The 12,159-nt window shown below is 40.2% G+C and overlaps 11 protein-coding genes across 11 annotated transcripts; 8 read left to right on the top strand and 3 right to left on the bottom strand.

Moving 5' to 3' along the window:
- Positions 1 to 20: 20 nt before the first annotated feature.
- M896_020570 (beta type-3 subunit of proteasome) lies at positions 21 to 638 on the top strand (the record flags this gene model as incomplete). The annotated part of the gene is made up of 1 exon (XM_014708777.1): positions 21 to 638. One exon carries the CDS (start codon positions 21 to 23, stop codon positions 636 to 638), a length of 618 nt encoding a protein of 205 aa, XP_014564263.1.
- Positions 639 to 788: 150 nt separating this feature from the next.
- On the top strand, positions 789 to 1,640 carry M896_020560 (uncharacterized protein; the record flags this gene model as incomplete). Its single annotated transcript, XM_014708776.1, has 1 exon — positions 789 to 1,640. One exon carries the CDS (start codon positions 789 to 791, stop codon positions 1,638 to 1,640), a length of 852 nt encoding a protein of 283 aa, XP_014564262.1.
- Positions 1,641 to 2,118: 478 nt separating this feature from the next.
- Positions 2,119 to 2,970, bottom strand: M896_020550 (uncharacterized protein; the record flags this gene model as incomplete). Its single annotated transcript, XM_014708775.1, has 1 exon — positions 2,119 to 2,970. The coding sequence occupies one exon, from the start codon at positions 2,968 to 2,970 to the stop codon at positions 2,119 to 2,121; it is 852 nt and encodes a 283-aa protein (XP_014564261.1).
- Positions 2,971 to 3,039: 69 nt separating this feature from the next.
- On the bottom strand, positions 3,040 to 3,744 carry M896_020540 (uncharacterized protein; the record flags this gene model as incomplete). The annotated part of the gene is made up of 1 exon (XM_014708774.1): positions 3,040 to 3,744. The coding sequence occupies one exon, from the start codon at positions 3,742 to 3,744 to the stop codon at positions 3,040 to 3,042; it is 705 nt and encodes a 234-aa protein (XP_014564260.1).
- An 80-nt stretch (positions 3,745 to 3,824) lies between these two features.
- M896_020530 (uncharacterized protein) lies at positions 3,825 to 5,411 on the bottom strand (the record flags this gene model as incomplete). Its single annotated transcript, XM_014708773.1, has 1 exon — positions 3,825 to 5,411. The coding sequence occupies one exon, from the start codon at positions 5,409 to 5,411 to the stop codon at positions 3,825 to 3,827; it is 1,587 nt and encodes a 528-aa protein (XP_014564259.1).
- A 319-nt stretch (positions 5,412 to 5,730) lies between these two features.
- On the top strand, positions 5,731 to 6,369 carry M896_020520 (Ras-like GTP binding protein; the record flags this gene model as incomplete). Its single annotated transcript, XM_014708772.1, has 1 exon — positions 5,731 to 6,369. The coding sequence occupies one exon, from the start codon at positions 5,731 to 5,733 to the stop codon at positions 6,367 to 6,369; it is 639 nt and encodes a 212-aa protein (XP_014564258.1).
- A 27-nt stretch (positions 6,370 to 6,396) lies between these two features.
- M896_020510 (uncharacterized protein) lies at positions 6,397 to 6,897 on the top strand (the record flags this gene model as incomplete). The annotated part of the gene is made up of 1 exon (XM_014708771.1): positions 6,397 to 6,897. The coding sequence occupies one exon, from the start codon at positions 6,397 to 6,399 to the stop codon at positions 6,895 to 6,897; it is 501 nt and encodes a 166-aa protein (XP_014564257.1).
- A 392-nt stretch (positions 6,898 to 7,289) lies between these two features.
- On the top strand, positions 7,290 to 8,756 carry M896_020500 (Sec1-like intracellular trafficking protein; the record flags this gene model as incomplete). Its single annotated transcript, XM_014708770.1, has 1 exon — positions 7,290 to 8,756. One exon carries the CDS (start codon positions 7,290 to 7,292, stop codon positions 8,754 to 8,756), a length of 1,467 nt encoding a protein of 488 aa, XP_014564256.1.
- Positions 8,757 to 8,915: 159 nt separating this feature from the next.
- On the top strand, positions 8,916 to 9,467 carry M896_020490 (glutathione peroxidase; the record flags this gene model as incomplete). The annotated part of the gene is made up of 1 exon (XM_014708769.1): positions 8,916 to 9,467. The coding sequence occupies one exon, from the start codon at positions 8,916 to 8,918 to the stop codon at positions 9,465 to 9,467; it is 552 nt and encodes a 183-aa protein (XP_014564255.1).
- Positions 9,468 to 9,696: 229 nt separating this feature from the next.
- On the top strand, positions 9,697 to 10,038 carry M896_020480 (gamma subunit of transcription initiation factor IIA; the record flags this gene model as incomplete). Its single annotated transcript, XM_014708768.1, has 1 exon — positions 9,697 to 10,038. The coding sequence occupies one exon, from the start codon at positions 9,697 to 9,699 to the stop codon at positions 10,036 to 10,038; it is 342 nt and encodes a 113-aa protein (XP_014564254.1).
- A 99-nt stretch (positions 10,039 to 10,137) lies between these two features.
- On the top strand, positions 10,138 to 12,111 carry M896_020470 (nucleoporin autopeptidase domain-containing protein; the record flags this gene model as incomplete). Its single annotated transcript, XM_014708767.1, has 1 exon — positions 10,138 to 12,111. One exon carries the CDS (start codon positions 10,138 to 10,140, stop codon positions 12,109 to 12,111), a length of 1,974 nt encoding a protein of 657 aa, XP_014564253.1.
- Positions 12,112 to 12,159: the final 48 nt, after the last annotated feature.

The following is a 12,159-nucleotide window of genomic DNA, read 5'->3' as shown; positions in this document are numbered from 1 at the left end:
AGGCACTTATTCACCCCAGTATGTTTGATCCAGCCACACTCTACGGAGGATCTATTCTAGCAATGGCAGGAGGTGAAAGCGTGGCAATAATAAGTGACAGAAGACTCGGCTCGGGCGCAATAACCGTTTCAAAGGACTTCACAAGAATACACAAAATTGGGCCTAAGCTGTTTGTGGGTCTTCCTGAGTTTGTCCCAGACACGCAGGTTCTATTAAGAAAGATACGTAAGAACTACAACCTATTCAAGCTCGAAGAGCAAAGGGAAATGGAGCCTGAGGAACTCAATAACATGATTTCATTCATTCTATACTCAAAGAGAGCCACTCCATACTACACAAGTCCGCTTGTTGTTGGTCTTTCATGTGATAATACTCCATACATATCTGGACTCGATTGCATTGGCTCCACCACTACACCTGGTGACTTTGTGGCTGCTGGAACCGCATACAAGAATCTTCTAGGCATATGCGAGGCATTATACAGGCCAGGTATGGACGACGAAAATCTTTTTGTCACCTGTGTTCAGGCATTCCTTAACTCTGTCGATAGAGACGCACTCTCTGGTTGGGGTGCTGATTGCTACATCATCAGCAAAGACAGAGTTATCAAGAGATCAATTAAAGGAAGATGTGATTAGCCGTAATAATTCGAAATCTTATTATTGTCTCCCAGAGATCATTAGTCTCGAATGCATAATTTTATACTATAACTATGCATTGCAGCTCATCAAGGCTGGTTATCATACAAAAGCATCCTCATAATTCTCAGAGTTCATCAACCCTAGAGAATGATTAAGCTTAAGAGATTATTTCTATACATGGCAATACTTGTATTCAAGTCATATGATATTCCATCATTATGCTACAACTATTACAATCCTGAAAGCATCTACCAGAAAATGTATTTGAGGCCAACAATCACTCCTGCCGTGTATCACTTCATACCAAGAAAACACTTCGTGCTCGTCTCTTGCATTTGTGACTTTATAACGGCATTCGTGCTGAATTCAGAGAAATACCTGATATGCTCAATGCTTGTTCCTGCTGATTCCATATCTATAGAGAATTTATTGATTGTGCTACTCAAAAAGGGATATAATGAACTGCCTATAACCATACTTACAACTATGAGCACGTTCTATGCTCCTTTGCTTTCAGGTAACAATGCATTCATTCTTTCACATGCATTTCCGCGTCTTTTTGAAGCAGAATTCAGAAACTCGCACAATCCATCGCTAAGTGTCACTTGGTTCTTCCATCTTAACATATTTTCCCAATATGCAAGGTACTTCTATCATACATTCTATGCACTGATGACTTACATGACATTTGCTGTTCCTGAAAAATACAAGCTCGAAATCATACTGCTGTTCAAGCCATCAAACTACAAAAGCTATTTACCTTTCATAGTGCATTCGCCGGTTCTTCACTTCTATTTGCTTTTCTTTGTTCTTGAAAACTACATCCAGTATCTCTTCAGAATCAAAGGAGTGGGTAATCCAAACTTCATCAACTGGTGCTGTGTGGCATTCAATTTACTCTTCATAATCGAACGAAGATGGAAAACATTGAAAGCACGAGAACACCTCGTTCATCCAGAGTCTGGAATCAAGATCTACGCCAAGGCAAGCACCACATGAAAAAGCAATTCTTAATATAAAATTCAAAAATTAAAGAAAATCCTTTAATACCATATACCTTAGAATATTGCCATTAAAGGCTGTAGCAATTCAGTTCACCACTGCCCATTCAAATAATTAAGAATCTTCATCATCGTCAACATCAGATTCGTCTTCGGTCTCATAACTGTCACTATTTTCATATTCAGATTCAGATCCAGATCCACTATTTTCATAATCAACGTCGCTACCCGTGATAGTACTACTATCGGAATTTGATTCTTCAGAAAATTCCTCTTTCTCGCTCACATTCTTCTTTTGATTAGACATGTGGGGGGCTCCGTACTCAATGCTAAAATTTTGCATTTCTCCAGAAAAATCCAAAATGCATAAGCACATATAATATAAATCACCAACATGCATAAACAAAAACTCATACTAAACCAAACATGGTAAACATACCAAGACTATATACAAAACATCTCTACTTTAATCAATACTACTCACGCCTCTTGATAGAATCCCTGCTAACCTGGTCCTCAATCTCCTCAATCAACTTCTGGTATTTCATTGCTGTCTTCTTGTCCTTAAGTTCAATCGCTTTGTCTCTCTTCTGTATTAACTCAATTTTCATATGTGCCACACTCCGCTTCCGAGGACACACCTCCTCCTTGCATTTGATCATCTCCGTTATTTCTCCATCACTCAGCTCCTTGCTCATCATCTTTATCAACTCATCATAGCACTCTTTAACTTTTGACACAGATCCTATTTTGAACGACCTCCACACATCTTCATACTCCTCATTCAGTAGTGGCGAATTGCTCACATTCTCAATCTTAAACCGGGTGTAAGTCTTTGTCCCTGTGGATACATCCAAGTACCTATTTGTCTTCACCTCCTGTCCCTTCATCCATATCCCATATACTTCACCTTTACTAACTCCTAATATCTTAACAACCACATACAGCCCATTTATCCTTGCCCTTGTAAAATGACCCACAAACCCTTCAAAAAAGGGTTTGAACACATTCCTTGCAATCATGTCTCTGCTGACAATACAGCCACTAAACTCCAGGAACTCTTGTTCATCGCCGCCCTCTCCTGTAAACACGTCCTTGCCACCATCCTTATCTTTCACACTCACATCGTCTTTCTTACTTCCTCGGTACATCTTTTCTTCAAGCTCTTTTTTCTCCCTAAGCTTTTGTCGCTCCAGATGCCTCTCATACAGGATCTCCTCTCGCCTTGTTTCTGGCATTTTCATCAGCGCCTCTCTATCTTCAGTCGACTCATAGAGCTCCTCCCTATCAAAATCTATGTCCTCACAAGACGCATATCCTCTCTTCATGGGGTCGTCTTTGTCTATCCAAATCAATATGCACCTTACCATTCTGCACAGGTTGATCCTCTTCCATCATCATCCCATTCCTATTGTGTTTCCTCGGTTTGATCCTCTCCAATCCCTTTCATTGTCCTTCATAATCAGTTCATTTCTTGTATACTTCTCTTCTGGCTCTGTATCATCAATAACTTTGACTTCGTTTTTCATGCTAGCCATTAACTTGTCTGCAAATTCATCAAGGCTCATAGTCGGCTTGTTCCTGCGCACAAGCATGTTTTCAGCTCTTCCAGATTCATCAATCCTTACACATTCAATGCCTGATTGATTACTTGCTCTGCACTCATCACTCTTCTCAAGCAATTCAATCTCAGCATTCAGATGCTCGACATTCTTCATCCCCATCACATAAAAATACTCAATAAGCTTCATCACCCACTCCCTATCCTCCCAGTCAATCACCTCAAATCTAAACTCCCTCATCTTATTCTGTATCCTTATTCTTCCCTCTCGCTCCTTCTTCCTGCACATCTCTATCGTTTCTTTACAAACCAACTTCAGATATTCACAATCTGCACAGTATTCATTAAAAAGCCTTAATGCATCTTCTTTCCTTCCCGCTCGATCGCTTGATACTCCATGTATATAAGAAATAACACATTCTAGAATATCATCAATTTCCATATCATTCAAGCTTTCGTCAACATCAGCCATATCCATCGGCAAATCCTTAACATCAATATCCCTTCCTTCCAGCACACACACTATCAATTCACGTATCATTTCTAGGGGCATATATCACATCAAAACCTAGCTCGCTTCTTCTCACCATTAAATTCACTCCATAAATCAATCAACACCATTTATTGCTTAAGAACTTCCTCAACCTCTACTAAAGCTTCAGATACCTTCTCATCAACCCCTCTGTTTGCCTCTAAAAACACTTTTACCCTCCTCAAAAACTCAAAATTGCTCTTTCCCATTTCTCCATTAAATTCAAAAGAGCCGTGGAAAAGCGCATTCAAAAGAATCGGTTTTTTCAAGCTCTGCTTTTGAGCTTTCATTCCATACATCTTCTCGCCCATCTCCTTCATACTCTTAAGTAACGAAAATACCTTCAGTAGCTCTGCGTAGTACTTCAACATTTCATAGTCGATCCTTAGGCAACTAAGTAACTCGGATCTGCTTATTTCCATCTTCTGACTACTGCAACCTCCACCGTACATTTGTCCATCATACAAGCAGAGTATTTTTGGGACATAAGGTGATCTCATTCTCCCAAGTATTATCATCTCCAGCAGTAATAGTGCAGAATACTCACTTAGGCCATTGCAAATAACCATCTTTGGACAAATAATATCCGCAAATCCTTTGGACTGCTTCATAGATTCCATTCTTGCCATAATTTCCTCCGTCATGCTTATCAAATCTGCATCTTCATTCTTCATCCCAAGAATCTGCGGTGCATCGCCAGAAACCTCGTTCATAAACATTGCTTCATATACTCTTGGCGCGAGCCTTGTTCCAAATATTTTCTCTAGCCCTTTAGGCACATTATCTTGATTATAAGGTTGTACCTCTCCTGTAATCTTCATAACAGGATGATAAGTTACAGTCGCTACTCCTTGCAAAAAGTGCTCTGTATACTTCTTACATACACTATCTTCACATAACTTCCTGATCATTTGCATCGGATCATCAGACTCCTTAACTGCGTCAACGACTTTTGCAACAGAAAAATCTTCTGCATAGCTCGGAAGCGTTGAACAGAAGTCACATCCAAGAAGCAACCCAGTAATCAAAAACTGCTTTAGCCCAAGTCCGAAAAACTCAACAAACTTGCTCTTGTAAAGTACGTTGAAGCATCCTTCAGTTGTGGATGTCCCAAACATGTCCAGTATAACCTTCTCCACTTCCTCAAAAAGAAGAATATCAGACTTTCCAAATGCATAAGAGCAGGCACCAATGCTTATGAAATATGCACATTGTGCAGTTGCTGAATACGGCGCTGTGACTGGAAATACACCATTCTCGCCAAGCACCTTGTTTATCATATCAGTATTATATCCCATCTCTGCAAGTCCTCCCCATGCTCTTCCTGCTCTCTTGTATTCACCTTGCCTGTATAGATCAAATGCATGCTGCATCTGTGTGTCTGATCCACTCTGCTCCACTATCTGAGGCTTTTGAAGTCGAATTCCATCCCAAACCCATATGATGTCTATGTCATACTCCTTCTTAAACTCAAAAAGTGGTGCTAAACACTCAAGGACAATTTCATCCATCCCCATTACAAAGCCTTCATGGATCTTCATTGTGCCCGTGTATTTACGAAGAAACCAGTTCCCATCCATGCATATCCTCATTTTTTCAAATGCCTTGTGCGGAATCTTCATTAGAAAATTCTGCTTCGGGTACATCTTCATATCATCTAAACCTCTTATTGACATCTTGGGGTTTGTATGATTCTAAAAGATGAGTATGTTGGCAGCCACATCAAATCATGAAAACACATAAATGTAATGCCAATGCCATGATGAATCAATGCGTATCAATGCAAACACATTATATTATGTTATTATGAAATGTATTAATGCATGTATAATGCTATGACTTAGGAGTGTGCATATCTGTGCCTAAGTAATGCAATAAGACAACTGATGTATCTGTTTTGTAAATCAATGCCTGTATGACATTCTCTATCTGTATAGTTTGTCCTATCTAAGAGACTCTGTAGAGCATATGTATGCAGACAAAACAACCCTCAAGATGTCAGAAGGTATAGTTGCTGATATCTCAAAGCAGCTGACAATCATTGGGTCTGCAACGTGTGGAAAGACGAGCATTCTTACAAGACACAAAAAAAAGGTGTTTGGCACAGAAATAAGTCCTACTGTGTTTAACTCTGTGAACAACATGTATAAGCATATGGGCAATACCATTGAGCTGCGCTTATGGGATACTGCAGGGCAGGACGAGTATGCAAGGTTCAGGCATCTGGCGCTGCCATCTGCAGATTATATTACGATTGTTTATGCAATTGATGACAGAACGTCGTATGCAGAGGTGAAAAATAACCTTGTTGGACAGGTTCGTGAGAAGGCACCTCATGCAAAGTACTTCCTCGTGGGGGCAAAGTCTGACTTGAGAGATGACAGTCAAAGGCTTGAGGAGCTTGCAAGAAACGGTGATTCACCTATATCTACAGTAGAAGGACTGGAGCTTGCCAGAAGTATTGGCGCTGTTGGGTATTTTGAATGCTCTGCAAAGAGTGGAGTTGGAGTGGATGAGATTTTTGAGAAGATCTCTGAGTATGCACTACAGATGCATCTCAAGGAGAGTAAATCGTTTTTTGGAGGAGTTTGGTCTTCATTGTGTGATTTCATCTGTTGCAGAGAAATAAATTGATTTTTATTGAAGTTGTGTTTGCATACAATGAAACTGGAGAAGGGTGATGGTTGCTGGACGAAGACTGAGGATGAGGTCTTGAAAGCAGGGGTGATGAAGTATGGAGTAAACAAGTGGTCTAAAGTGTCGTCTCTGTTTATGTCGAAGACGCCATCGCAGTGCAAAGCCAGATGGGAAGAACGTGTGAGCCCGTTGCAGGCAGGCTCTGAATGGAGTAATGAGGATGATCAGCGCTTGGTTACTGTTGCTAGTACCTTCCATCCGCAGTGGGGACTAATAGGGCAAGTAATGTGCAGAAGTAGTCAAGCATGTTATGAAAGATACAATGAGCTTACATATGGCAAAATTGATGTTTTTAGATATGGCGAACTTGAAGATGCAAATGGGAATGGAGATGGCGAAGTTTTGGAGATGGCAAGTATAAGAATAAACGAGTGTATAAATCGAAGAGAACAAAAAAGAATGCGAAAAGCGATTACAGATGCAAATAAGGATGGTAGTCATGGTAAAGACACCAAAGACAAGTAAATCGCTGATAACAAATCAAATAATGGTTCATAAGTATTTGCTCAAGAGCCACAAATGTGTGTCAGGATTGTCACGGTGTTTTGCACCGTTGTTTTAGGTTAGCATTGTGAGTTTTTTATGAAAACAAAAAGCAAGAGACAGAGAATTGGATTGATAGGTCTTTTCCTATTTGTTCTGTTGCTGCTGTCGATTTGGATAGATGTTGTGTCGTTCAAAAGAGTTACACTTTCTAATGAAGCTGTTTGATATCTCCATGTGGATCTGTTTGATAGTTCAAGATTGGTGAGGCATAAAAGTAATAAAAGTATACTTTATGAAGTTTTGAGAAATACAGTTGTTGAATGGTATGAGAAGCAATCATTGTTTTGAATTGATGGGATGTAGTCCTTAAAATGGACCTTCCAGAGATACTGAAAAAAAAGATAATTGATGATGTGTTCAGATCGCACCATGACGCAGAATGGAGCCTACTGATATATGACAGTCATGCAGCAGCAATTATGAAGAACATATTTGTGAAGTCTGAGTTTATTAATCATAGCATTGTGATTTCGCAAAGGATTGAGGAGCAGAGAACACCTGTAGACTTTCCAGTAATATACTTTGTGAGAGGGGAGGAGGATATTGCAAATGTGATAAACAAGGACTTTGAGAGCAAGATGTATTCTTCATTTGTGGTTTACACGTTGGAGAGGTGTGAATGGTTGAATCCTTTGATAAAGACAAAGATTGTGGACATTGATTTTGTTGCTGTTGAGCAGAGGGTTTTCAGGTGTACTCCGGATCAGCTATACTCAGTAGGCAAGACACTAAACTCGATGTTTAATGTGAGCTACAGTGGATATGTATGCAAAAAGTCTGCAGAGATATTTGATGAAGCATCTCAGAATGACTCGAGGAGAGGCGAGATGATTATTCTTGACAGAAGCGTGGATTTGTTTTCACCTTTTATGCATTTTTTCACATTCAGAACGCTGCTTGAGGACCTGGAGGTTGAGGAGGTTGATGTGTTTTCACAAGAGTACATGAGAGACAGGATCTGGGAGAGTGTAAGGGGTGTTCATCTTGGAGAGGTCAATGAGACACTGAGACACCATGCACACCTTCTGTCGAAGATAGCACAGAAGTTGGATACAAAAGTGGACAGTAAGGAGTTGATGAAAATGGTTCTTGATGCGCCAGCAGCATCAAAGACAAAAGAGAGCTTGAGCAAGCTGATCAGGATGGCACAGAAGTGCTATAACAAGTTTGATTATCTTTCGAAGTTTGTTGGGATTGAGCAGCAGCTTTCCACGGGGTATGAAAGCGATGGAACCAAATGGAAGATGAAAGTTGATGAGGTTTTTAAGTATTTATGCAATAGAAGGATTGAGAAGCCGGACAGGGTTAGGATACTTATACTTCTGAAAGCAAACGGATACCGACTGCAGGAGAATGAGAAGGAGATGTTGAAGCATGCAGGATTCACTAGCAAGGAGATTGAACTTGAGTTTAAGAATCAGGAACTGTTTGTGCCACTGAAAGAGAAGATTGACCATAGATACGAGGTTAGTCGGTACGAGCCAGTGCTTTCGAATGTGCTAAGGAGCTTTATTGAAAAGAAGCAGGGGCATGTGGATATAACTTGCCTGACGCACTCCAGAGCACATTTGAAGTCGTTACGCAAGAGCTATCTTTTGTCAGTGAAGAAGGATGTTCTACACAAGAAGGTGTATTGTGTGTATATAATTGGAGGGATGACATTTGAAGAGATCCGAGTTGTTTATGAGCTGAGTGAAATCCTGGGAGTTGAGATAATTATTGGGTCCGATAAGATCATAGTTCCAAGGAGTTATACTGAGGATTTGACTAAAGATTAGAAGTGATTAGTGATGAATGAAGATCATGAGGTCATGATGAGGATTAGTAAGGGTAAATAAAGTATGATAAGAATCAACAAAGTACGAACAATCATGAATAACCATGAATAAATATGATGTATGTCAAAGTATCAATGAGTTTTCCTGAAACCCCTAGATATGATGAGTGATGAATCAGCAGCTTTTTATAAACTAAGTGCAACAAAATGGAATGGAGATAAGATTGATTTTTCAGCATTTGAAGGCTTTGTTTTGTTGATTATTAATGTGGCATCTAAATGCAAGCTTGCTCCTAAGAATTACGAGAATTTTGCAATGCTACTAGAAAGGTACTATGATAAAGGACTGAGGATTCTCTTGTTTCCATGCAACCAGTATCTTAGCCAAGAGCCAGAGGACATCAATAAAATACATGATAAGGTTTTTGACTACCTAAAAGGAGATAACAATGAAAAAGATTTAAATAATAACAATGAAAGATTTGAGTTGTTTGATAAGGTTGATGTGTACGGGGATAATAAACATGAAGTCTTTAATCATTTGACTAAAACCAAAAATGGCAAGGGAATATTTAATCTAAACTTCATTAAGTGGAACTTTGAGAAATTTCTTGTTGATCGTTCAGGAAAGGTAGTAAAGAGGATTTCGCCTTATAATACGATTGATGTGGATGATAAGTATCTTCTGAACTGTATCAATAATACAAATTGAGAAGAATGAACAAGCTATACAATGACAAAATTTATTTATTTACTGGAGTTGTTGATGTAAAGTGATGGCGATTGTGTAATGAGCATGTGACGTATGCTTGTATTGCTGAAGATGTTTTTAAATGAAAGAAAGATAGATAAATAGTAAGTGCCAGTAGATCAAGAGAAGAGAAATGAGGAGCAGAAGAATGTTTGGAATAAATAAAAAATTGCCTGGCCCCATTGCATTGATGTATGAATTCTATAGGCAGCTTATGGTTGGGAAGGCGCTTCTGGAGATAATTGACGAGAAGGTGAATGCGAATGTGTTGACGCCGAACCAAGGAAAGCGGATTCTTGAGATGTATGATCTGAGTGTTCCTGTTGTATTTAATAGATCTGTTACGAGTTCAATGAGCTTCAAAGGAAAGGTTGACTTTTACAACCATGTTGATGGAGTGTGGAGGTTCCAAACGAATGATTTTGTGATGTCTCTGAACAATGAGTACTTCCGAGCAGTGGATGTAAACATTGTGGCGTGTGATGCAGACACGAACACTGATGCAGGAAGAAGGAGACGAAGGAAGGGATGAGAAGCATCTTGAATAAATGTTTAGTTTGTTGGTGATTTTATGGAGTGTGTGTTTGGGCTGTAAGGATGATAACTTGTGCATTGAAATGAAGCCCTGAAAATGGACCAAGGCAATATGAACAAGTTCTTCAATTCGTCGTCTTTTTTTACTCAGACGCCTCAGAAGGACAAACAAGGGCAGTATGGATCTACACAACAACCTTCGATGTTTGGACAGCCTCAGTCTGGATACGGGGGTATGCAAAACCCGTTCACACAAGGATCCTCAAGTGGAGTGAAGAGTGGAGTGTTTGGAAGTTCTGGGCCAACGTCTTTTGGAACTGGAACGCCGTTTGGAGGAGCAGGGGCTGCGCCTAGCACAAACACGGGAATGTTTGGACAATCTTTTGGGGGCCAGCAACCATTAAGCATGCCGCCATCGGTTTCATCGCAACCTCAGTCTTCTATGTCAAGCATGCCGCGATTTGGATCATCGAATGCGTTTGGAGGAGCAAGCAATATTTTTGGATCTACTACAAGCAATCCAAATACAATAGTACCAACCTCGTCTTCATTTGGCACGCCTAGTACTACGGCAAGTTCATTTGCACCGCAGCAAAGCGGAATATTTGGCCAGAGTTCACAGACACAAGCGCCAGCATTTTCAATGGGAATGCAATCCATGGCACAACCTCAACAGACTAGTCCTTGGGGACAGTCTAGCACAGCTTCAAATCCGTTTGGAACAAACCAAAGTCTTTTTTCGAATGACAAAGGCACGAGTATGAGTATGCCTGGATATGGCACAAGCACTGGAACAAGAGATCATACATATATGCAGAGAAAGATACGCGAAGATAATGGCGGAGACGTGTCTCTTATTCATATAAATGGAAATGAGCATTACATGCATAAATCTGTTGAAGAGCTAAGATCTGAAGATTATTCGTTGGGCAGAAAGCCAACTGTTGGAGGAGCATTGACTGAACCTCGTGGATATTCTGGATATGGAGGCATGTATGGAACAGCAAATAACACTGTATCAGACAATCGAGGACAAATGCCAAGTACTCTTGGGACTGGAGCAACAGGATCTGGATTCCAGCCATTTATTTCAACACAAAGCACACCGACGCAGAGTATGCCTGTATCAGGTACATCTGTTTTAGGCCAGCAGACATCAACATTTGGGTTGGGAAGTTCTGTATCACAACCTGCATTTGCTTCTCAGCCATCGAGTACAGGATTTTCATTATCGCAACAACCATTACAGACAACAACATCAACAAATGAACCTGAAAATCCTTTCTTGCAATCCAGAACACAGTCTCAACCAGTATTTGGAATTACAGCATCGAATATGCAGACATCAACTGTGAATCCAAGCATGAATACATTTGCATTTACACCAATGCAACAAACACAGCCGATGCCTGCACAGCAAATGTTTGGAACAATGAACCAAGGCACTCAACCTCAAGTTCAACAAGGATATGAGTCTCAAGGGTATGTGCAACAACAAAAGGCAGACTTTTCTGATCCGTTCTTGGTGAAAAACATCAAGTTTGAAAAGGCCGAGAAGGAGCACATACCACTGAACAAAGTTTTTCCACAGCCGGTGTTTAAGGAGGATAAAAAGACATCCCGGATTTCACTGAGTTTCAGGCCACCCAAGCAGCTATCAAGGGAGAATGTGTATACGATTCCATCGATTGATGACATTAAGCACATGAAGGAAGTACACAATCTGATTATAGGCTTTGAAGACAAAGGTAGAATTGAGTATCTTGACACGGTTAATGCATCTGAGGTAACGATGGCAAACATTCAGTCTAAGGTTTATTTCTCAAAAGACAGTGTTGTAGTGAATGATCCTGTTGGGGTGGGACTGAATAGAAGAGCAAGGGTGTATGTTGAAGGAGTGTTTCCATATAGCAGGAGTCTTGGAGATTACATCCGAGGAGAGCAGAAGCAGTTTCCGTTGAAGGGGATACAAGAAAGGTTTGTGTATGGGCTGAAGAGCGATGCGGTGAGGAAGTTTGTTGGATACGAGTATGAAAGAGGAACGTATGTGTATGACGTGAACCACTTCTAAGAATGATTAAAGCTTGATTTTTGAGATTGAAGTTGTGTATGGCGGATG

The sequence above is a fragment of the Ordospora colligata genome (genome assembly GCF_000803265.1).
Source record: "Ordospora colligata OC4 chromosome Unknown contig_02, whole genome shotgun sequence".
NCBI classification, from domain to species: Eukaryota; Fungi; Microsporidia; family Ordosporidae; genus Ordospora; species Ordospora colligata.
The sequence above is the reverse complement of the archived record's forward strand: the minus strand, read 5'-3'. Positions and strand labels throughout refer to the sequence as shown.